Source organism: Nannospalax galili, unplaced genomic scaffold (genome assembly GCF_000622305.1).
Source record: "Nannospalax galili isolate Female #2095 unplaced genomic scaffold, S.galili_v1.0 scaffold108, whole genome shotgun sequence".
Taxonomy (NCBI): Eukaryota; Metazoa; Chordata; class Mammalia; order Rodentia; family Spalacidae; genus Nannospalax; species Nannospalax galili.
In genome coordinates, this window is record NW_008358988.1 from 1,157,901 (window position 1) to 1,180,527 (window position 22,627).

Below are 22,627 nucleotides of genomic sequence, written 5' to 3' on the forward strand. Positions count from 1 at the left end.
AAAAAAAAAGAGTGCCAGGGACTCCAAAGACAAAGACTGTATCAATCTATGCAAACATTGTAACAAAGAAACGGGAGAAAAATGAGAAGTTTGGTTGTAATGGTATGTGATGATTTTTTTAAAGCTTTTTTTTCCCCCAAAGCCCTTTTTATTTTGAAATCATTGTAGAATCACAGGAAGCTGCAAAAAATGTATAAGGCCTCATACCCAGGTTCCCCCCAATGGTCACACTGGGTATCACTTTAGTATGATAGCCAGGACACTGGTGTGGAAGCAAGCTATGTCCGTTTCCCTCACCTAATTATGTGTGCAAATTGATGTAGTCACTACCACAGTTAGGAAACAAACTTTGTACTTCAGAGACCCCCCTCTCACCCCTCCATACCTGCCTGGCTAACTCCCGGCAAACAGCAGCCCCTCCATACCTCTATGTTTTGTCATTTGGACAGTGTTTTAGAGAGGACATCGTGAAACCTTGCTGTTCATCCACATCACAGTCTGCCCTCGAGGCCATTCAAGCTGCTGTGTGTAGCAATTGTTTGTTCCTGTAAACTGCTCAGTAGGGGCATTCCATGGAGTGTTTGTGAGATATTTTGATATTTCCAACTTCAAAATTCAAATAATGCCTATGAACAATACTTTAACATGGATTTAAGCTTTTTTTGTTTTTTGGTCTTTTTGAGACAGGGTCTCCCTATAGGCTCAGCTGGCCTGGAACTTACTATGTAGACCAGGCTGGCCTTGAACTCACAGAGATCCACCTGCCTCTGCCTCCCGAGTGCTGGGATTAAAGGTGGTTGCTAACCATGCACAGCTGTACATGTTTCTTGATGTACTGTCTATTGCACTTTAGACTCTGGGACCAGCAATTATGCTTCTTTGTATTTACCTAAAGGAGTCAACATCTTGGTACCTGTAGAAGCCTGCACACGGATGTTTATAGCAGCTTTATTCATAATTGCCAAAACTTGGAAGCAGCCAAGATTTCCTTACTGCTGTGAATGGGAATTCCTGTCGGTCCACATCCTTACTAGTAGTTGGTGTTGTCGGTGTTTGGGATTTTAGCTATTCTTATGGCTGTCTACTAGTATCAATGTAAATGAGTTTTCTGATTAGGTGAACCTGACTTAAAAGGCCTTCAGAATGTATTCCCAAGCTGTTGCTATGTTTGGTAGATACAGAGCTGCACCCGAGCTGGCCTCTCGTTGCTTGTCTGTCTTTCTCGTGGACTGTGTACTTCCAAGTTCCTCTCTTCCTACTGAACTCTCAATAGCATAGCCATCCTTAGTTGAGAAGCTCTTCTGGACTCCCCATGTTGAGTTGGATTCCTCTCTATGTTCCCAAAGCTCTCCGCTTGTCCCCAGTGCAGTGTGTCCTGAGATGCTATTTTTCTGTAGTTGATTGCTTCCCCACATAGGCTGTAATCTCTCTGAGACTTAAGTCTTGTTCACTTGCTTGGCTGGAGTTTTGCACTATTTTTGGAATACAGTTTGGTGCTCAATAAATAGTCATTAAATGACTGATACCCTCACACTGACTAAACACTTTTCTAGCCTTATCCCCAGTGCTTCATCTTTGCTGTACCGCTTCAAACTAGATTCTTTTGTTCCCGAACACCAGACTTTAACATTTCTGTTGTTGCTTGCCATTGTATTTTTCTTTTTTTCTTTTTTTTTTTTTTTTGGTGTTTTTGAGATGGGTTTCCCTGTAGCCCCAGCTGTCCTGGAACTCACTATGTAGACCAGGCTGGCCTCGAACTCAAAGAGATCCACCTGCCTCTGTCTCCCGAGAGCTGGAATTAAAGGCGTGCGCTACCACTCCTGGTGTATTTTTCTTTTTTAAAAAAATATTATTTTTATTTCATGTCTATGAGTGTATTGCCTGCATGTATGTGACTGCACCCGTGTCCTGCAATGCCGTGGAGGTCAGGAGGGCTTCGGATTCCCCTGGAACTGGAGTTAAGGACGGTTCTTAGCTGCCATCTGGGTGCTGGGAATCAAACCTGGGTCCTCTGCAAGAGCAGTGCTCTTAAGTGCTGAGCCATCTCTCCAGCCCCCATCCCCCTTTTTAAAAAATATTTTGCGATTGTATTTTTCTAAAAAAATTCTTTTTGATGTGTGTGTGTGTGTGTGTGTGTGTGTGTGTGCGCGCGTGTGTGTGCCTGCCTGAGTTTATGTCTACCACATGTAACCACTCAGAGGCCAAAGGGGGCATTGATAGTGGTGAGCTACTTGATGTTGGCCCTGGGAACTGAAACCAGGTCCTCTTGCAGGAATAGTAAGCACTCTTAACCCCTGAGCCATCTCTCCAGCCGCCTGCCCCCATTATATTTAATCTTCAGTTTCTGCACTACTTTAGGCAGATTACTAACCTAAGTCTTAGTTTCTAGTACTTCATGAATAGCTGTTAAGTATATTCCTCTTTCTTCCAGGTCCTAAAGTTTAAGTGGTATTGTAATTGTGTGATTAAGAGTCACACAGTTATGGCCTTAAGAGTCAGACCTGAGTGCTTCTTTTGGCCCTGTCACCTGTCAGTTGTGCTTGACTTTAAAAAATCCTTGAGAGCAGAGACTGCCTACTTGGCATCAAACAGACAAAAAAAAAAAAAAAAAAAAACCCCAAAAAAAAAAAAAAACACCCCAAAACAACAAAAACACATTGTCTGACAGCTCTTATATGTATATCATATAGTCTTTTTGAGACAGGGTCTCCCTGTAGCCTCAGCTAGCCTGGAGCTAGTTATGTAGACCAGGCTGGCCTTGTACTCCCAGAGATCCACCTGCCTCTGCCTCCTGAATGCAGGGATTAAAGGTGTGTGCCACCATGCCCGGCTAGAGCTTAAATAATTTTAAATGTTTGATTGCAGCTAAGATACTTCGTACATTCTAGAGAGGAATCGAAGTTGTTATATGTACTATAAAAGGAGTCAAAGATACTGAAGTAGAGTCAGTGGGAGAGATAGCTGCTGCTTGCGTATAAAGGGACTGGAGGTAGACTTTTGAAAGGGGAGGCTGGAGAATGTTACTGAAGTGAAAGGATGAAGGATGAATTGAGGGAGGAGGCAGATGGGCATCCCATCCTGATGAGTCAGTGTGAGGAATGTGGTTTTTAAGAGTGCCGAGAAAACTCTCAAGTTTAGTTACAGGGAGATGTAATCCACTCATTTTTAAAGCTTCCTCTAGGAGTTTAGAGATGTGATTGGTTAGAAGACTGTTTCTTTAACCAATGGTTGCTGGTCATGACCTGGATCATTGATGTGCGGTGGCAGTGAAGGTGAAGAGAAGTGGATGACTTGAGATATATTTGGGACACATAATTTATAGGACTTGCTGATGTGTTAGATGTGAGAGGTAGGGAAGGATGGAATTAGAATTCTGGTTAGTGCAGCGGTGGGTTGTGGTGCCATGAAAGAAAGTTAAAGACCAGATTGTGAAATTCAGAGTTCTGATGTGTTTGAGTTGAGATGTCTGTGACTCTAAGGCAGAGGAAAGATTGCAGTGGCACAGAAGCCAGATGGGGGACATTGTGCCCTGGAGAGAATGACCCACTGGAGAAAGGGCACGCTAGGGGCAGGGTCCCTTCTGGGGTTCTAAAGGGAGAGAAGTTGTTTGTAGGCCTAATGGTAGAAAAATATCATATAGTCTTTTTGAGACAGGCTTTGATGCTTCTGTTGTCTTTTCTGAAAGGATAGGTGAACCCTTCAGTGGAGATTACTAAGACAGTGAGTGCAGTATAGTACTGTGGCAGGTCAGAAGTGGAGAGATAGGCTGAACAAAGAGGAAATACCATGTTAGCTTTGGAGGACTCCTGATTGCTGTTGAAGGAGATCCTAGGAGAGCACTAGAGCAAGTGAAAGACGCACTTTGGTTCTTAAATGTACACTTTTCAGTTGATATTTAGCACGTACATATAGGGAAGTGCTCAAATCATGTGTACACCTGGGATTTTTTCAAAGTTAACATTACTCTGTTGTAACTGGTCCCCCAGATTAAGAAGCAGAACATTACCGGAAACCCCCTCTTCCCTCATCTAATCACCACGCCCCACTAGGAAACCACCTCTGGACTTTGAACACTGCAGATGGCTTTGAGTTGCTTTTGAACTTTACATGAATGAACAACGTTGTCAGTACTCTTTCCCATCTGTTTTAGTTCTTGTGAGATTCAGCGGCATTATTTAGTTTGTTCCTGACAAGGTTACCAGCTGAATGACATCATATCATGTACTTACACATTGTGTGCATGTGTTCTTCCCATAAGGCCACAGAAGCTGTAGGTTGAGTAATGGAGATGAATTATGACTAAATGATTCAGGTAGACTTCTCATTACGTTTGACATGCTGAACTTATTGGTAGTTTTGCTTACAAGCAAATTTGTTTTGGACAGAGGGCTTGGGCCCGTGAACTGGAAAGAGTAAAGTCTTTGGAAAATGAATCTGTATTTGTAAACAAATACTAATGGTGAAAAACATTCCCTTCCTTTTCTTCCCCTCTTTTTGCTTTTTGGTTTTCTGTGAGATTCTCACTTTAGCCTAGACTGGCTTCAAATTTAACAGCAGTCTTTCGCTCTCAGCCTCTGAAGTACCGATATTTTGTGAGTGAACCGCCACCAGGGACTGAGAAATATTTTCTTTTTTTTTTTTTTTTTTTTTTTTTTTTTTTAAAAAGGGGCTCCCAATAGCCCCAGCTGGCCTGTAGACCAGGCTGGCCTCAAACTCACAGAGATCTGCCTGCCTCTGTTTCCCGAGTGCTGGGACTAAGGCATGCGCTACCACGCCCAGCTTTGAGAAATACTTTCTTAAAAGACCTTAATGTCAGTATTGAATTTTATAGGAAGTGTCTCCCTGTACTTGGTAGTTATTTTCCTATCAACAAGCGTAGCTAGTGGTGGTTGATAGGATGAAACGTAGTGAACGTGAGCCAACACTAAGCGCTAACTCTGGAACTTGGAAAAAACTTGGAAAGACTGACTTTGAAAGATTACTTTTAACAATTGGTGTAATAGTCTTTGAATTGTTAGAAGATTGATGGATTCTCCTATGTGTTTTACCTTTTGCTTCTTTAGATCTGACTAAAACTTAGACTTGCTAGATATTCTAGCTTTACTTGAAAGATTTCCAAAAGGTCCTGATTTGACTTAGGGGCAATTTTGGTTATCTTTCTCTCTCTCTCTCTCTCTCTCTCTCTCTCTCTCTCTCTCTCTCTCTCTCTCTCTTGTGAGTTCATTTCTTCAGACTATTATCGTTTGTCTTAGGGGCAGTCAGGTATATTTTATCTTGCCTTATTTTTACAGTGTTAACCTTAAGATTTATAAAATGTGTATGAATTATGGTCGGGTGTGGTTGTGCATGCCCAGCTTTTTTTTTTTAAATTATGTGTATGTGTGTGAATCTGTGTTGTATGTGGGTATGTGTACATGAGTGCTGATGCTCTCAGAGACCAGACGTTTCAGATCCCCTGGAGCTGGATTAGAGGTTGTGAGATGTATGATGATGTAGGTGCTGGGAATTGAACTCAGGTGCTCTGCAAGAGCAGCAAGTGCTTTTAACTACTGAGCTATGTCTCCAGCCCAATTACTGTTTTCTCAAGTGTCCATCTACTTTGGACATTTTAAGAAGAAAAAACTTTCGGTGGCGCACGCCTTTTATCCCAGCACTCCAGAGGCAGAGGCAGAGGCAGGTGGATCTCTGTGAGTTCAAGGCCAGCCTGGTCTACATAGTGAGTTTCAGGACAGCTTGGGCTACAGGGAGACCCTGTCTCAAAAATACAAAAAAAAAAAAGAAGAAAACTTTAAAGAAATGAAAGCAGTGGGCAAAATCAACTCTTGAATTGTGTTTTATTTTGCATGGGAAGTCACCAATAATTCATTAGGAAAATAGAAGCATGGTCAAAGGTGATTTAAAAAATTTAAATGTGTAGCTGAAGAGATGGCTCAGTGGTTAAGAGCACTGACTGCTCTTGCAGAGGACCTGGGTTGGATTCCCAGCATCCACATGGTGGCTAACAACTATCCACAAGTCCAGTTCCAGGGGATCTGATACCCTCTTCTGACTCCGTGGGCATCACATGACATGAATGCATTTAAATGCAGGCAGTACACTCATAAACATAACAATAATAAATAAGTTATTAAGAAATTAAATGCTATCCTTTTTATTCCCAAAGTAGTCTATGAACTGAGAAATATAGACGAGGCTCACTTGCTCCCATGATTCATTATCTGCGTTTTGAAAAAGTAGCCACTGTAAATATTTGTGTAATCTGTGAGCTTTGAATCAGTCATAGGTATTTTAAAATTGATTCCCATGGCCTCTTTTCTTTCTGATTCTAAACTTGTTTGTACTTTTTATTTTATTTTTTTGTTTTTGGTCTTTTTGAGACAGGATCTAACCTGTCCAGGCTGGCCTTGATCTGTCCCACCTGCCTCTGCCTTCTGAGTAAGGTGTACATCACCGTGCCGGGCCCTGATCTGTATGGTCTGTCTGTCTGTCTATGTATCTAGCTAATCTGTCTTATCTAGTCTTTTTTGGTCTTTTTGAGTCCGGTCTCCCTGTAGCCCCAGCTGGCCTGGAACTTGAGCAGTTCATTCTTACATGTGTAAATACACAACTGTTTTAATGCACCATAGTATTCTGTTACATGGATCACATTTTAACCACTTTCTTTTTATTCTCTCTTTGTAGTGGGTCTGGTGTGGAACTCACTGTGTAGACCTGGAACTCACAGAGAGCTGTCTGCCTCTGCCTCCCCAGTGCTGGGATTAAAGATGTGCGCCACCATTAGCCAGGCGTGGTGGTGCATGCCTTTAATCCCAGCACTCGGGAGGCAGAGGTAGGTGGATCTTTGTGAGTTCGAGGCCAGCCTGGTTTACACAGTGAGTTCCAGGACAGCTGGGGCTACAGGGAGACCCTGTCTCAAAAAGACCAAAAAAAAAAAAAAGTGCGTCACCATCTGGCCTCTTTTTTTAAAACTTAATAAAATTTTTTTTGATTTATTGTTTTTATTTTGTTTATGAGTGTGTTGCCTGCATGTATGTGAGTGCACCCGTGTTGTGCAATGCCTTGGAGGTCAGAAGAGGGCTTTGGATTCCCCTGGAACTGGAGTTAAGGACGGTTTGTAGCCACCATATGGGTGCTGGGACTTGAACCCGGGTCTTCTGCAGGAGCAGTCAGTGCTCTTAACCACTGAGTCATCTCTCCAGCCCCAAACTTTTTTTTTAAAATTTTATTTATTATTTTTATTTTATGTGTGTGTATTGCTTACACATAGGTTAAGTGCACCTGTGTCGTGCAGTGCCCTTGGAGATCAGAAGAGGGCATCGGATCCCCTTGAACTGGAGTTACAGACAGTTGTTAGCTGCCATGTGGGTGCTAGGATTCAAATCTGGGTCTTCTGCAAGAACAACCACTGTTCTTAACTGCTGAGCCATCTCTCCAGCCCCATTTAAAAAAATGCTTTATTTTTCATTTTTATATGTATGAGTGTGTTGCCTGCATGTATGTAAATACACTCTTGTGTGCAATGCCCGCAGAGGTCAGAAGACGGTATCAGATCCCTTGGAACTGGAGTTAGAGATGGTTGTTAGTTGCCATGTGGGTGCTGGCAATGAAACTCAGGTCCTCTGCAAGAGCAGCCATTGCTCTTAACCACCGAGCTATCTCCAACCTCTAAGTTGTGTTTCTTTTTTTAAAAAAATATTTTATTTTTATTTTATGTAAATGTGTGTATTGCCTGCATGTATGGAAGTACACCTGTGTTGTGCACTGCCCGAGGGGGTCAGAAGAGGGCGTCGGATCAGCTAGAACTGGAGTTACGTACAGTTGTTAGCTGCCATATGGGTGCTGGGATTCGAACTCAGGCCTTCTGCAAGAACATTCAGTATTTTTAATTGCTGAGCCAGCTCTCCAGCCTCTAAGCTGTGTTTCTCACAGCTAATACTTGCTGTACCTTTTTGTTTGCTTTACGTTGTTTTCTGTGCTTTACTCTCGATGTTGCCACACGTTCTTGTCGCTTTTCGAAACATTCAAGTTGTTTGCATGCTTGCAGACTTCTTAGGTCCCCACCTTCCTGTAGTATAAAGTTGTTACTCTTGGAATTTCCTTTACCATCCTGAGTTTATTTTAGTCTTCTGTGGACTGCAGTCCCTGTTCTCTGGGTTCATTCCCTTTTGTTTGAAGAGCCTGCCCAGTTTCCTGAGAACCTGTCTAGAGAAAGTGGCGTTTTGAAGCTTTGCACCTTTGTTCTGCCTTCAACCTTCCAGTGTTAGTCCCGTCTGGGCCAGTGTCAGGGTAGTAATTTTCTTCACAAGGTTAAAAAGCATTGCTGCGGTGCTTTGTAACTGAATATTGCTGTTCAAAAGTACAAGGCTCTTTTGCTTTCTACTTATTCATCCAACAAATATTTATTGAGGTTATGCTGTGTGTACTAGGAATTACGTGTTTGAGATAGATGATACATCACTGAACCTGACAAAAATTACACCTTCCAAGCAAGGATTGGATGGATTTGCATCAGTAAACATGAGTAAATTGTATAGGCTGTGGAAAGTACTCCTATCTGTAGAAGAGACAGTGAAACAGTAGAGGTGGCTGCGAAGTGAGAAAAGGGGTCAAAGTGAATAAAGATGTGTATTTATTTAGGTGTGAGCAAGAGAGGGGTCACCAGGCAACGCACCAGTTGCTATTTATTTTTTTGGTTTAAAATTTTTTATTACATTTCAATTGTGTGTGTGTGTGTGTGTGTGTGTGTGTGTGTGTGTGTAGGTGCCTGTGTGGATGGAGGTCAGGACATCTGAGGCAGTTGACTCTCCACTGTATGGGTCCTGGGAATAAAACTCAGGTTATCAGGCTTGGTAAGTACCTTTTCCTGCTGAACCATTTCTCTGGAAGTATTTTTTTTTTTTTTCTTATTTAAAATCTTTTTGAAACAGGGTCTCCCTATAACTCCAGCATGCCTGGAACTTGCTGTGTAGACCAGGCTGGCCTTGATCTCTCAGAGGCCTGCCTCTGCCTCCAGATTACTGGGATTAAAGGCGTGATGTACCACCACACTCTGCCTTTTTTTGTCTTTTTGAGACAGGGTCTCCCTGTAGCCCCAGCTGCCCTGGAACTCTCAAACTCCCAGAGATCTACCTGCCTCTGCCTCCCAAGTGCTGGGATTAAAGGTATGTGCCATCACACCCAGCACAAGAAGCCAGTGCTTTTTAACCACTGAACCATCTCTAGCCCATTTTGTTTTTTTAAAATCTGGATTAGAAGTAAAGATTTTATGTTACTGGTGGAATTTAAAACTATAAGGTTAAATGAATCATCCAAGTTATCAGTGTAATAAGATGACCATGGGCACCTCTGAATTTCAGAAGTTTGGGGAGAAGAGCAGTGATCTGAGGAAGCTGAGAAGATTAAGACAGGAAAAATTGTTCCACTACAGAGTTTATAAGGCAGGATCATGATGTGTCAGCTCCATCAGATGTTGGTGACAGCTCAAAATTAGCAAATGGAACTAAAACTATTGGAAACCAAATTAATATGTACTAAAAAACTGCTACATTTTACTTTTGAGGCAGTTGTGGAATCAATTTAGCATGCAGGTTCTTTTGGAGTTAATAGTACGGGGCTAGTGGTATAGCTTGGTTGGTAGTGTTTTTGTCTAGCATGGATAAAACTCTGGGTCCAACTCCCAGCACTTCATAAAACTCATTGTGGTGGCTGGAGGATAAAGAGTTAAGGTCATCCTTGGCTACCTATTCTCTTACAAAAGCAAACACACAGAAGTGTATGAGAGAAATAAGTGTCCAGGGCCAGTGTGCCTCACTGAACCTAGAGAAGTATTTCAAATTTTGGGATATTTGTGTAGACCTTATTGGTTAAGTGTATGTAATCTAGAAATCTGAAATGCTCCAAAATAAAAGCCTTTTTTTTTTTTGAGAGAGAGAGAGACAGGGTCTCCTTGTAGCTCCAGCTGGCCTGGAACTTGTAGACCAGACTGGTCTCAATCTCAGACTGGTCTCCATCTCACAGAGGCCCTCCTGCCTCTGCCTCCTGAGTGCCGGGATTAAAGGCATGTACCATTATACCGGGCTAAAAATGTAAGACTTGGGGCTAGAGAGATGGCTCAGCAGTTAAGAGCACTGGCCGCTCTTGCAGAAGACCTGGTTTCGAATCCCAGTACCTGCATGGCAGCTAACAACCATCCATAACTCCAGTTCCAGGGGATCCAACACCATTTTCTGTCTTCCTTGGGCATCACGTGACACGGGTGCACTTACATACATGCAGGCATAACACTTAACAAATAAAAAATAAAATAAAACTTCTCAGTGTCATCTCGTTTTGGATTTCAGATTTAGGAATGCTTAATGTATCTAGAAATTACTGTAAGGATAGAGTCCTATACTTAACCTATTGGGGGTATAGATTATCTGAAAACCAACATATATTGCTTTTCATATTTATTTATTTATTTATTTATTTATTTATTTATATTCACTAAATACTAGAACAGAGCAGAGAGTCACATAGTCCTAAAGAGGAAAAGGAATTTTGCTAAGACTAAAATTCTAAGCAAGATTTTCAGACTGCTAAGGCAGAGAGTTAATCATTTACATACCTTTCTTGAAGTCCTGTGGTTACATGAGAAAATGGTACATCCTTTAGCATGGTAAATGGGAAAGGAAAAACTTTATTACGGTAGTTTCCCTTATCTGTCATTTCTTTTCTCTCTTTTTTTTTTGGTCTGAGACAGGGTCTCCTTGTAGCCTCAGCTGGCCTGGAACTCAATGTTGAGACCAGACTGGTCTCATAGAGATCCACCTACCTCCACCTCTGTAGTGCTGGGATTAAAGACATGGGCCACCATGCCTGGCTCTTTATCTGTCATTTGAAGTTTTGATTATCTGTGATCAACTAATCCAAAAATATTTTATGGATAATTCTGGAAAGAATACATAATTTTAAATTCACCTGGTGGAATCACCTCTTGTCTCACTTTGATCACAGATCCTCCTTGTCTAGGGTATCCAGGCTGTTTTTCTACCCATCCATTAGTAACTCAGGAGCCAAATACATTATCACATTGTCCACTGAGAAGAGAGACTATCTTGATAATAATCTTGGTATCACAGTAGTTAAATCCAAGCAACCTTGTTTGACTTAAAAAGTGACTCAAAAATTCTATGGTAACCAGCAATTCAAATCTCAAAGAGAGGCCAGAAACTGCTTTTTTAAAAATTATAAATATTTTATTTTTATTTTATTGTGTAAGAGTGTATTGTCTGTGTATATGTAAGTGCACCTGTGTCATGCAATGACCAAGGAGGTCAGAAGAGGGCATCAGAGTCCCCTGGAACTGGAGTTACAGACAGTTGTCTGACTTCCCAGGGTAGTAGGCAGATGGTTCTGCATCAGGAAGATAAGGAGGCCAAGGGCAAGGTGGGGTGGAGCTAGCCTGTGGAGGATAGAGGTGGAGGTGGGGTCTATCTGTGGAGGATCTAACAAACTATGATAGAGGATTAAGCTAGTCTGGGTTAGGAAGCTAGTCCCGCGATCTGTGGCGGGAAAGCAGGAGTGGGACAAGAAGGAGGGCAAGGTCCCTTTGTTTATCATATATTTTTTAGTTTTATTACTTTTATGTGTATATATATTTTATTTGTATGTATGTGAATGCACCTGTGTTGTGCAATGCCAGCGGTGGTCAAAAGATGGCATCAGATCCTCTGGATTGGAATTATGAACAATTGTTAGCTGCCATGTGGGTGCTTGGAATTAAACCTTCATTTTCTGTAAGAGCAGCCAATGCTCTTAACCACTGAGCCATCTCTCCAGCCTCCAGAAGCTGCTTTTTTTTTTTGAGAAAATAAAGTTCTTGATTTAGTAGGGAAAGAAATTTAACTATATTCCAGGTTTGTTGCGACGTACAGTAAATTATTGGTAGTCTTTCACTTTGCTGAAATTTTAAACTAATCTTTGTCATAGGTATGGATATAGAAGAAAACATGGTATATGTAGGGTGCAGTACTGTGCACAATTTCAGGCACTGACCGAGGGTCTTGGATTGTATTGGCATAGAAAGTGTTTTGTTTGGGGTACTGATAACGTTTCATTGTTGATGTCACTGTAGATACATTGTAATAAAATGTAAGGATAAGTAGTAAAACAGAAGTAGGATGTCAAGCAGTGCTTTCTAATAGAACTGACTGCAGTAAAGACAGGGCTGTACCGTTCTGCATTTTCAGTGGCAGATACTGAGAGTTTCAGAGTTCCACATGCTCAGCAGCACTTGATGTTGCTGAGACTCATTTAGGTATTCTTGAAAAAATTGTTTTATTTGTGTGTGTGCATGTGTCTGTGTGCTTTGTGCCTGTGTGGGTCCTACCTATATAGTCCAGAAGAGAGTGTTGAATTCCTCGGAGCTGGAATTTGAGGCCTTTGTGAACTGGCTGATGTGAGTGCTGGGATTTGAGCCCTGGTCCTTATGATTGAGTGGCAAGTGTTCTTTACCACTGAGTCATCTTTCCAGCTTCTCATTTAGACAGTCTTGGTTTTGGTGTACTCTCATGGAGAACATATTAAGCTAATGGCAGATTATCTTTCTTTGGGTTGAAGAGAGGCAGTAGGTTTAGGGGTCTTAACCTTTGATAGACTTGCTTCTCTCTGCAGTGCCTTGGCATGACCTAAACAAAAAAGAAAGAACTGCTATGAGTTCATTTAGGAGGGACCTCTCCAAAACCTCCATCTTTCTCCTCCTCCTCAGCACCTGCCTCCTATCCAGAGAGGATTTCTTTGTAATAGAGAAAATTGAAAACTCCGAAGTTTTCTTAGCCTTCTACAGCCTAACCATATACACTCTTTTCTTTGTTCTGACTGTTCAGGCTGGCCTTGAATTCACAGAGATCTGCCTGCCTCTGCCTCCCAAGTGTTGGAACTACAGGCGTGCGCCACGCCTGGCTCTTTTCCCATTTTTTAAGATGGGGTCTCACTGTGTGCCCCCTGGCTGGTCTGGAAGTGGCTAATATGTAGACTGTATAGGCCTGGGACTCAGGTTAAAGGAATGCACCACCGGGCTTTGTTTCCTCTGTTCTTGGCTCTTACAGGAAGTTTATCGAGCAGAGTTCCTCCCACCAGCTAGGTAAGCACTGTGCCCCTGAGCTACATCCCCAGTCATTTTTAGTTTTTGTTTTTGAGACAGGGTCTCATTAGGTTGCCCAGGCTGCTCTTGAATTTGCTTTAGCTCTGTACTGTGGTCCTCCTGCTCAGCCTCCAAAGTAGCTGGGATTACTGACCAGACCCACCAAAGCTTCACTAACAACATCGCTCTATTTCACCGGGGGAGGTGGCTCTTGCCTTTAATCCCAGCAGAGGCAGGCCGATCTCTGTGAGTTCAAAGCCAGCGTGGTCTACACAGTGAGTTCCAGGCCAGCCTGGTCTACCTAGTGAGTTCCAGGACACCTGGGGCTACAGGGAGACCCTGTCTCAAGAGAAAAAAAAAAAGTGAAAGACAAAGGAACACACCAGACCAATAACTGGAGGGGGACGGGGAGGAGGAGGAGGACGACGACGACGACAACAACAGCATTGCTCTGTTCTTCGCTTATTCGGCTTCTCCCTGTTTACTGTTCTTCAATGTTCACTTTGTTCTGGTCTCTTCTAAAGGCAGAAAAGAGAAAAGTCTGCAAACCTTCCAGCTCCATCCACTTCTCTTTTCTACGTGTTAAGTCTCAGACAACACCCGCTTTGCAGAAATCTCCTCATGGCTGGGATTGGTACTCTACTGTTAATCTCACTGTTTTCTTATGGTATGATTTAAAAACTATAGTCATTGTACCTTGCTGAAGGTAGCAGGGAAAAATATCACTTTTTCTGCTTTTCTCTTAAGAACATTGAACCTCAGCTATGTGGAGGTTTTACTACAGCCTGTGCTCTCCAGCCAACACCAATGGGTGCCCTTTAATTCGGTTCTGCACCCTCTCCCTGAAGTTCCATCCCACAGCAGGAGGTCTGAGTCTCATAAGGCTGACCCCTGACTTCAGATGCCAGACTTAAGTCTCAGATTGTAACCTATACTTCTGACCAACAATAAATTATGGCTGGATAAAGGAGTCACAAGACTCCTTCCTTCCAGGAATCAGGGACACTATTGTATTTGTCAGAAATGTTCTCTGAAGAATGCACATGAACAGTCAGGCGGAAGAATGTGCATACCCTCCCACATTTCCGTGTTTCCTTCTGTCTGGAGATTCTCCAGGTTCTGTCCTTGTACGGTTTTATGTAGACTTCACTGTATAAATAGCATTCAAATCTTACCTCTAGCCAAGAAGCTCCCCTCTGAAAATCCAGTAGCTGAAATGTCATGTTTTGAATGACAGAGTATGTTCCATAGGGATTAGTTCTGTTCTTTAGCTAATTTGCAGTTCCAAACCATCAGACATCTCATTAGCAAAGAAGACACTTAAAAGATTTCAAGGGTTTTAGCCCTTCCTCCCCCATCTTCCCTCTGAAGTTTGGGATTAGAGGCTTGCCCTACTATGCTAGGCTAGGACTACCATTTCTGGATGATTTTAATCCCAGCCCTCTGAGGCAGAGGCAGGTGGAGCTCTGAGTTTGAGGCTAGCCTGCTCTACATAGCGGGTTCCAGGCCAGCTGGGGCTACAGGGAGACCCTGTCTCAAAAAGACCCCCCCCCCAAAAAAAAGAAAAAATGCAGAAAGTCAGCTGTGGTGGTCCTCATATTTGAGACCCTTGTGTTCCTAGACTCAGGGTCACACCTGTCATTGATTAAACCAACTTTAATCAAATAAAAGTGAAAAGTAGAGAAAGATTGATTCAGTATGGCCAGATTGGGAAGAGGGTCCATCTTATCCTAAGGGAGGGTAGGGCTTACCTTGAAGGCAAGAGAGAAGCGTAACAGCATTCTGCCCTGGCACCTGCTGTTGTCTGAGATCCTTGTCTGTGCTGGAGGTCATCTGAAGGACAGTAAATCTTTTTCTAGGGTTCCTGCTGTTCCACTGTTGCCTCTAGCTTCAGGAAATTCTAGTATCTTGGGGTTGGTTCCCTCTTTGGGTAGTCTGCTAGCTAAAAAGGGAGCCTGGGGATCCCTTTAGAAAATGTTCATTCTGGCCAGGCGAGGCTGGTTACACTTGAGCTTGAATCCAAAACAAAACAAAACAAAAAACCTCCATAGTTTGAAATACAGAGTGTCAGGTCCAATTTCAGACTTGCAAAGTTAGAATCTGCATTTTTCACAAGACTCCTAGATGGTTGGTAAGCACAATAAGCTTGTGAACTGCTACAGTCTGGGGGCCCGTTCTTCCTTTTCAACTGCTAGGAGGTGACTCTTGTTATTCTACATTTTATCAACTATTGAAGTTCTAAGTAGGGATTTGTTTCTCCAGTGGAAGTCTCAAATGGAATTTTGGAAGTAAAGCAAATGCTTTTCAAATAAATTGGAGTTGGCTTTGTTCTCTCCTTGCTGTCCCCATCTTTGCTCCTTTTCCTGGGTTTTCTCCACCGCTTCAGATTATTAAATCTTGCTGTCAGGATGTTATTGGGGTATTTAGCAGGCAGTAAATTGAGCGTCTTTTGTTTGTGGATAATCAGCCTCCCCCTTAGCTTGTTGTAGGTATTTGAGTTCTCTAAATTGTGCTTGTGAGTTGCTCTGTTGAAATTTCTAGAAAATTTAAGACCTACCTAGAGTTAATACACATTAGAATATTTAAAATACAGGTTCTCTGGGTGTGGTGGCCCACATCTTTAATCCCACCACAGGTGGATTTCTGTGACATCTAGGCCAGCCTGGCATGCATAGCAAGTACCAGGTCATCTGGAGCTACAGGGAGAGAGACCCTTGATTGAAAAAAAAAAAGAAAGAAAGAAAAGAAAAAAAAATGCCACCAACACTAAAATAGAGGTTTTCGGGCTGGGTGTGGTGGTGCATGCCTTTAATCCCAGCACTAGGGAGGCAGAGGCAGATGGATCTCTGAGTTTGAGGCCAGCCTGGTCTACATAGTGAGTTCTAAGCCAGTTGGGGCCACAGGGAGACCCTGTCTCAAAGACAAAAAAACAACAAACAGGTTATCATAACATTAGTCTGTGAGGCAGACAGTATCTGTTTCCAGTTGTATTTCTGTTTCTGAAGATGCCTTGTGCAGTCTAATGTTAAAATGAGGTTGAAGTGATCGAAAAAAGTAAATGTGGGGAAGTGACCTGGGTTGAGTTGCTCAAGAGGGTAATGTACGGGACTCACTATCAGTTCTCCTTTGTGTTTGAAGGCTGTTCTGAGCATGATGTAAGGCCAGGTTAAACTTGAAGCTCTCTCTAGCAGACACACAGTCCAAGCTTGAAGCCCACAGGACTTTATGGGCAAGGGTAAAACGCTTGTTTAAAAACAAAGCAAGCTACTCTAGTTTAATGATGCCATTTAAGAAAGTTTTCCCAGAGTGGGAAGAGAATATAATCTCAATTTGGCATAAGTATGAGTTTAAGTCTTGAGTGCTTAGTATTCTCAGTACACAAGAAGGGGGAGTTTAAAATACGCTGGCCACAGAAGTGAAGTTAGAATTGAGGGAAATGGTAGTTGAGGCCTGCTAAGTATTGGGTGAGTTAGGGAGAAAGCTTTTACTCAGTGAAAACACCAGTGTTGATGGTTAACTTGGAAAGTGTAATCCTGTTAAGTGCCCTTGAGTGGATGCACACTTCTCATACGTTCCAGATATTTCCTGTATTGAAACCTTAAGAAACTGCCGAGACCATTTGACCTCCAGAAACAGCGTTCCACCTGACTTAAACGGCTGCCAAGTGCTGAGGCTTCTCGTGGTCGGGGTGGCGCCTGCTTGAGCAGGCAGGCAGGTGGAGGGTGCCAGGCTGGCGGGCGGGGCTTGGGCAGCCCTCCCCCTCTCAGGGCCCCGCCCCGCGGGCCTGCAGACTCCTTCCTGCGCTCCTGATCCTCCCTGCGCACCAGCCTGCCGGCCTTCCTGGGCTCCCGGAGGCCCTGCTCCAGGTGGTGGCCTGCTCCTTGCAGCCCCAGCCCCTCCTTTCCTCCGTCCTGGGGTGCCCAGCCCCTGAGGCTGGGGAAGACTAGCTTGTGAGCTGCTCTGCCTAGGGCTGCTCAGCTTTGAGGAGGTGTGGGTCCTTCTGGGACAGGGCCTTCTTCGCCCTGCCCTGGGAGTGGATGGCGAGGAGCCGGACCCCAGGCGCGACCTGGAGCGGTTGTGCTCTGGCCTCGCAGGGGCCTCTCCTGCAGGCTGCTGTCCTTGCGGCTGGCAGACCGCGCCGTGCCTTCCACCTGCTCATGACTGGAAAGCCGCCGGGACAATTTCTGCACTTGTGGAGGGGAGTCCTGCTCACTTGCTTGCCAAGGGCTAGGACGAGGAAGAAGAAAGGTATCGACATTAAAGGAGCGGGTTCCTGAAGCGCGAGCTGGACAGTGTAAAGCAGTGCTTTGGCTCACGGCTGCTGCACCTTTCAGGCTTTATGAGGTCGCAGTGAGGGTTCAGTTGAACTACTGTACTTTAAATCAAACTTCAGGTTATGTCAGGGCTTCTGCAGGGTTTATCCTTGGTTTCTGCTGCATGGTTGAGATTTCCTTTTGGGGCTCAAGATGGAGTTATGTTCCACCTTTTTAACTCTGGGACGTTTTAGCAGTTTTCTCGACTGTAATACCATTCCCAAGGAGCACAGACTGTTCAAGTTAATTTCATTTATTTATCACACTTTGAATAGAAATGTGCACTTTCTACAGTGTTTGGAAGGTAATAAAAATGCATTGTAATATCATTCTGAACTTTTGCTGTTAAATGTTAGAAGTACTTTGCTAGGTCAAGAAATTGAGCAAGTATTTCTCTTGCACAGTGACTACATCGTGTTTATAAACCGAGCCCTCTGATGTAAATTGTAACGTGAAAAGCAGTGGCAGCTGTTTTGTGTTCAAGGAACCAAGTTCTAGTTACTGTGATGTTCCTTTAACTGAGCTGCATATAACATACAGTGGAGTAGATGTGGAACAACAGATGTGTTTTGGCAATGCCAAGCCCATTATTTTAAAATTCATCTAAAATGGATGGATCATCATATGCATAAAGTATTTCCTCAGAAGGAAGCTGGATTACAGGAGAGCTCTTCCATAGTCTCACCAGGATTACACAGGGCTCCAGATGATGAGGGTTGACTTTATGTTGTTCCATGTCCATACTATGACTCTGAGACATTGTGATGGAATTTCATTACACTCTCTGTGTGTGTTGGGGTGAAATTGGAGGGCTTCCTACGTGCTAAATACTTGTTCTTCTTGAGACAGGGTCTCTCTGTAGCCCCAGCTGACCCAGAACTCGTTCTGTAGAACGAGGTGGTTTCGAGCTCAAAGATCCACCTGCCTCTGGAGTGCTGGGACTAAAGGCGTGTGCCACCATGCCCACCTTGATACTTGCTAACACTTTTTTACCCTTTGAATTCAGTTATTGTTTTAGTCACAAAATAATTAAAAACCCTTCTGTACCACTCCCAGGACCATCATTTACAGTGTCTCCTGATAACCTGGAGCAATTAGGAATCAACCCAGTTTATATTTAACTTGGTCACATTTGTAAGTTCTTTGTCGTAGAATGATTATTATTGAGAGGAAATAATAAATCTGAGGCTGTAAAGTAGAATTAGAGCTTAATGTAGTCACCGGCTGCACTCTTTAGGACATTGATCTTTTGACAACTTCGGAGACAAATAATGGCTTGCCATACCCCAGCAAAGGCAGATTTCTGGGTAAAGGAGCTGATTTTGCTTATATTGGGGTCGCCTGCACTAGCTGACCTTTCTCCAGATGACATTTGTGAAGTCATGTTTATAGTTGTGGTGAAACTGCAGCCACATTGGTGACCTCCCAGGAGTTCTTTACCCATTGAATCTATCCCTCATCTCCACCCAGTTTTTGTGTCTCTGTGGTGCTTTTACCTTTAGTTTGAGTCCCCTTTCCTCTTGTATTATATGAGATTTAGTTGCAGAATGGAAGTGGAGTAGAGTGAGACACTCTCTAAACACTATAGCAATAATGTTTACTTAAGGTCGGCTCTCCTTTTCTCCCTTATCTCCCTAACCTTTGAGGTGGGAACTGATTGAAATAAAATAATACCTGGCTAATTGGAGAAAAAATTTAGGAGATGCAGGCAGATAATGGGATGGCAGCAGTTCCTCCCCTGTGACTCCCTGAGCCCTGTTCCCAAAATGTACCTCTGCAGAAGATGCTATTTACTGCTAGGAAGAGTTGCTCTAAGTCAGTACTCTGATGGTTTTTGGCAGATAAACTGCATGGGACTTATCCTTTAAGTCCTGAAGCTGTCTAGAGTGGATGGAGGTAGAGACTTTTAGAAATGGGAGAAAAAGTCCATTCAAAATGAATTTTATTGTATTTAAGCTCTTTTTTTTTCTAATTTTTAAAAAATATTTTATTTTTATGTGTATGAGTGTTACGCCTGCATGTAAGTAAGTATACCCGTGTCATGCAAGGCCCTCAGAGGACAGAGAGGCTGTCGGATCCCCTGGAACTGGAGTTACGGACAGTTAGCAGCCTTGTGGGTGCTGGGATTCGAACCCGGGTCTTCTGCAAGAACAGTCAGTGTTCTTAACCACTGAGTCATCTCTCCAGCCCCTGTATTTAAGTTCTTAACAGTGTCTCTCATGGTTCTTTGTGATTCAATTTTCATTTTAGCATTTCTTCCCTTTTTTTTTTTTTTTTTTCTGATCCTTTTGAGACAGGGTCTCCCTGTAGCCCCAGCTGGCCTGGATTTGCTATGGAGACTAGGCTGGTTTCGAACTCCCAGAGATCCGCCTGCCTCTGCTGGGATCAAAGGTGTGTGCCACCACACCTTTTAGCACACCTATTTTAGCATTTCTTATTCTGTGTAGTTCATCTAAAAAATTTCAGTACCTTTTTTTTTTTTTTTAACCGAAGGGAATTATAAATATGTTCTAGAATACTTTGAAAAGGTTTACTCGTAACAGTTTCAACAATAAAAATTAACATTTAGCACGTAACTTATTTGCATATTTTTTTGTACATTTTATTATGTTTTGGTTTGTGCATATGTGTGTTATGTATGTGAGGGTGGTGGCGCGCTGGTGCCAGGTGTCATGACATGTTTGTGGAGGACATCTTGGTGGGAGTTGGCTCAAATCCATCTTGGTTCATCAGGCTTGGCTTAGCAGCAGGTACCTTTAATTGTTGAGCTGTATGGCTGGGCTGGAATATATACTTATTTTTCTTTAAAAAATATTTTTTATTTGATATATATGAGTATTTGCCTGCATGTATGTAAGTGCGCCCATGTCATGCATGCCCACGGAGGTTAGAAGAGAGAGGGTGTTGGATCGCCTGGAACTAGAGTTATGGTTAGCTGCCATGTGGGTGCTGGGAACTAAACCTGGGAACTCTGCAAGGAGCAGCCAGTGCTCTTAACTGCAGAGCCATCTCTAGCCTAATTCTTATTTTTAAGCCATGTTTTTTTTTTTTTTTTTTTTCCTGTTCACAGGAAATTTTACATGAAATTTTAGGACTATCTCTGGCATGTGTACATTATTTACAAGAATAAGTTAATTTTAGGACTATCTCTGGCATGTGTACATTATTTATAAGAATAACTTACAGGTGTAATTGTTCTCTTGCCTCCTTTTATTTTCTTCTTCTTCTTTTTTTTTTTTTTTACAGAAATGAGCCGTCAGACTGCTACAGCATTACCCACTGGCACTTCAAAGTGTCCACCATCCCAGAGGGTGCCTGCCCTGACTGGCACAACTGCATCCAACAATGACTTGGCGAGTCTTTTTGAGTGTCCCGTTTGCTTTGACTATGTGTTACCACCCATTCTTCAGTGTCAGAGTGGCCATCTTGTTTGTAGCAACTGTCGCCCAAAACTCACGTGTTGTCCAACCTGCCGCGGCCCGTTGGGATCCATTCGCAACTTGGCTATGGAGAAAGTGGCCAATTCAGTACTTTTCCCTTGTAAATATGCCTCTTCTGGATGTGAAATAACTCTGCCACATACAGAGAAAGCAGACCACGAGGAGCTCTGTGAGTTCAGGCCTTATTCCTGTCCCTGCCCTGGTGCTTCCTGTAAGTGGCAAGGCTCCTTGGATGCTGTCATGCCCCACCTGATGCATCAACACAAGTCCATTACAACCCTCCAGGGAGAAGACATAGTTTTCCTTGCTACGGACATTAACCTTCCTGGTGCTGTTGACTGGGTGATGATGCAGTCTTGTTTTGGCTTTCATTTTATGCTAGTCCTAGAGAAACAGGAAAAATACGATGGCCACCAGCAGTTCTTCGCGATTGTACAGCTGATAGGAACACGCAAGCAAGCGGAAAATTTTGCTTATCGACTTGAGCTAAATGGTCATAGGCGGCGATTGACTTGGGAAGCTACTCCGAGATCTATTCATGAGGGAATTGCAACAGCCATTATGAATAGTGACTGCCTAGTCTTTGATACCAGCATTGCACAGCTCTTTGCAGAAAACGGCAATTTAGGCATCAATGTAACTATTTCCATGTGTTGAAATGGCAATCAAACATTTCTGGCCAGTGTTTCAAACTTGCATTTGACTTTACAGAGAATAAAGCACCATCTGCTTGCCAACCTAAGACTCTGGGTAGGTAGAAGCTAGACACATGAAGGTAAATAAAAGAAAGGCTGTTAAATACAGGAAACAGTTGCATGTAATAACACTAATATATTTAAAAATAATTCAACAGTAAACCACTGAAAAAAAAATATATATATATACACCCAAGATGGGCAACTTTTGTATTAAGAAAGGAAGCATTGTAAAATATTTCTGAACTTTGTGTTTGTTGTAGATGATTGTATTGTTGAAAACAAATTTTTTGGGGGCGTGTCTGCGCGCGTGTGCACGTGTGTGGTTGGTTTTCCTTTAACTGACAAGCCATCTGCGTGGTCATGGACCACTGCCTTCCCCTTTGTGAGTCAATACATAGTGCTGCTGGTTTTTTTTTGTTTTTTTTTGTTTTTTTTTTTTGCGTGTGTGTGTGTGTGTGTGTGTGTGTGTGTGTGTGTGTGTGTGTGTATTTGCTAATTTTTATTCTAGTTTTTCATTAAATAAATTTGACTTTTCTGTAATTCAGGTTTTTCTCCCTTTTTTGTATTTTTTAAGTTAGTAGCTTTTTGATATTCATAATTGCTTATGTCAGAGTTTGTGTTTAATACATACTTCTCCTTAAATCAGTTTATTAGACATATTTTAAATTCAGCTCTTTTGTGAAGATAGGAATTCCAGAAAGGAAAGGTAAGATCAGAGTTCTTGTCCAAAGCTGATGCAGCTACGGATGGTTGCTGTCTCATCACTCTCTTGTTCTCCCATGTGAGTTATGCCTTCAGGCTTATACTCTGAAAGATTAGGTTAGGGGGTAACCACTGATTTATATAAAAGATTATACTCTGAAAGATTAGGTTAGGGAATAACCACTGATTTATATAAAGATTAAAAAATCAGGCTTTCTCCTCTTCAAATGTCTTGGGAAAATCACATGTTTAAAATTTGAAAGATTAGGTTAGGGAGTAACCACTGATTTATATAAATACTAAAAAATCAGGCTTTCTCCTCTTCAAATGTCTTGGGAAAATCACATGTTT

General features: G+C 42.6%; 1 protein-coding gene across 5 annotated transcripts in view; it reads left to right on the plus strand.

Moving 5' to 3' along the window:
- Window positions 1-21,748, plus strand: part of Siah1 (siah E3 ubiquitin protein ligase 1) — a 27,033-nt gene extending 5,285 nt beyond the window's left edge. For 3 of the 5 annotated variants that reach the window (XM_029558396.1, XM_029558397.1, XM_008822624.3), the window contains exon 2: window positions 20,683-21,748. In XM_029558396.1, coding sequence (XP_029414256.1) covers window positions 20,685-21,533 — 849 coding nt within the window. In that variant the 5' untranslated portion in view covers window positions 20,683-20,684 and the 3' untranslated portion in view covers window positions 21,534-21,748. Of the gene's footprint in view, window positions 1-17,265; window positions 17,372-17,720; window positions 17,741-20,682 lie in introns of those variants that run through there. The other 2 variants (XM_008822623.3, XM_008822625.3) reach the window with 2 other exon arrangements.
- Window positions 21,749-22,627: the final 879 nt, after the last annotated feature.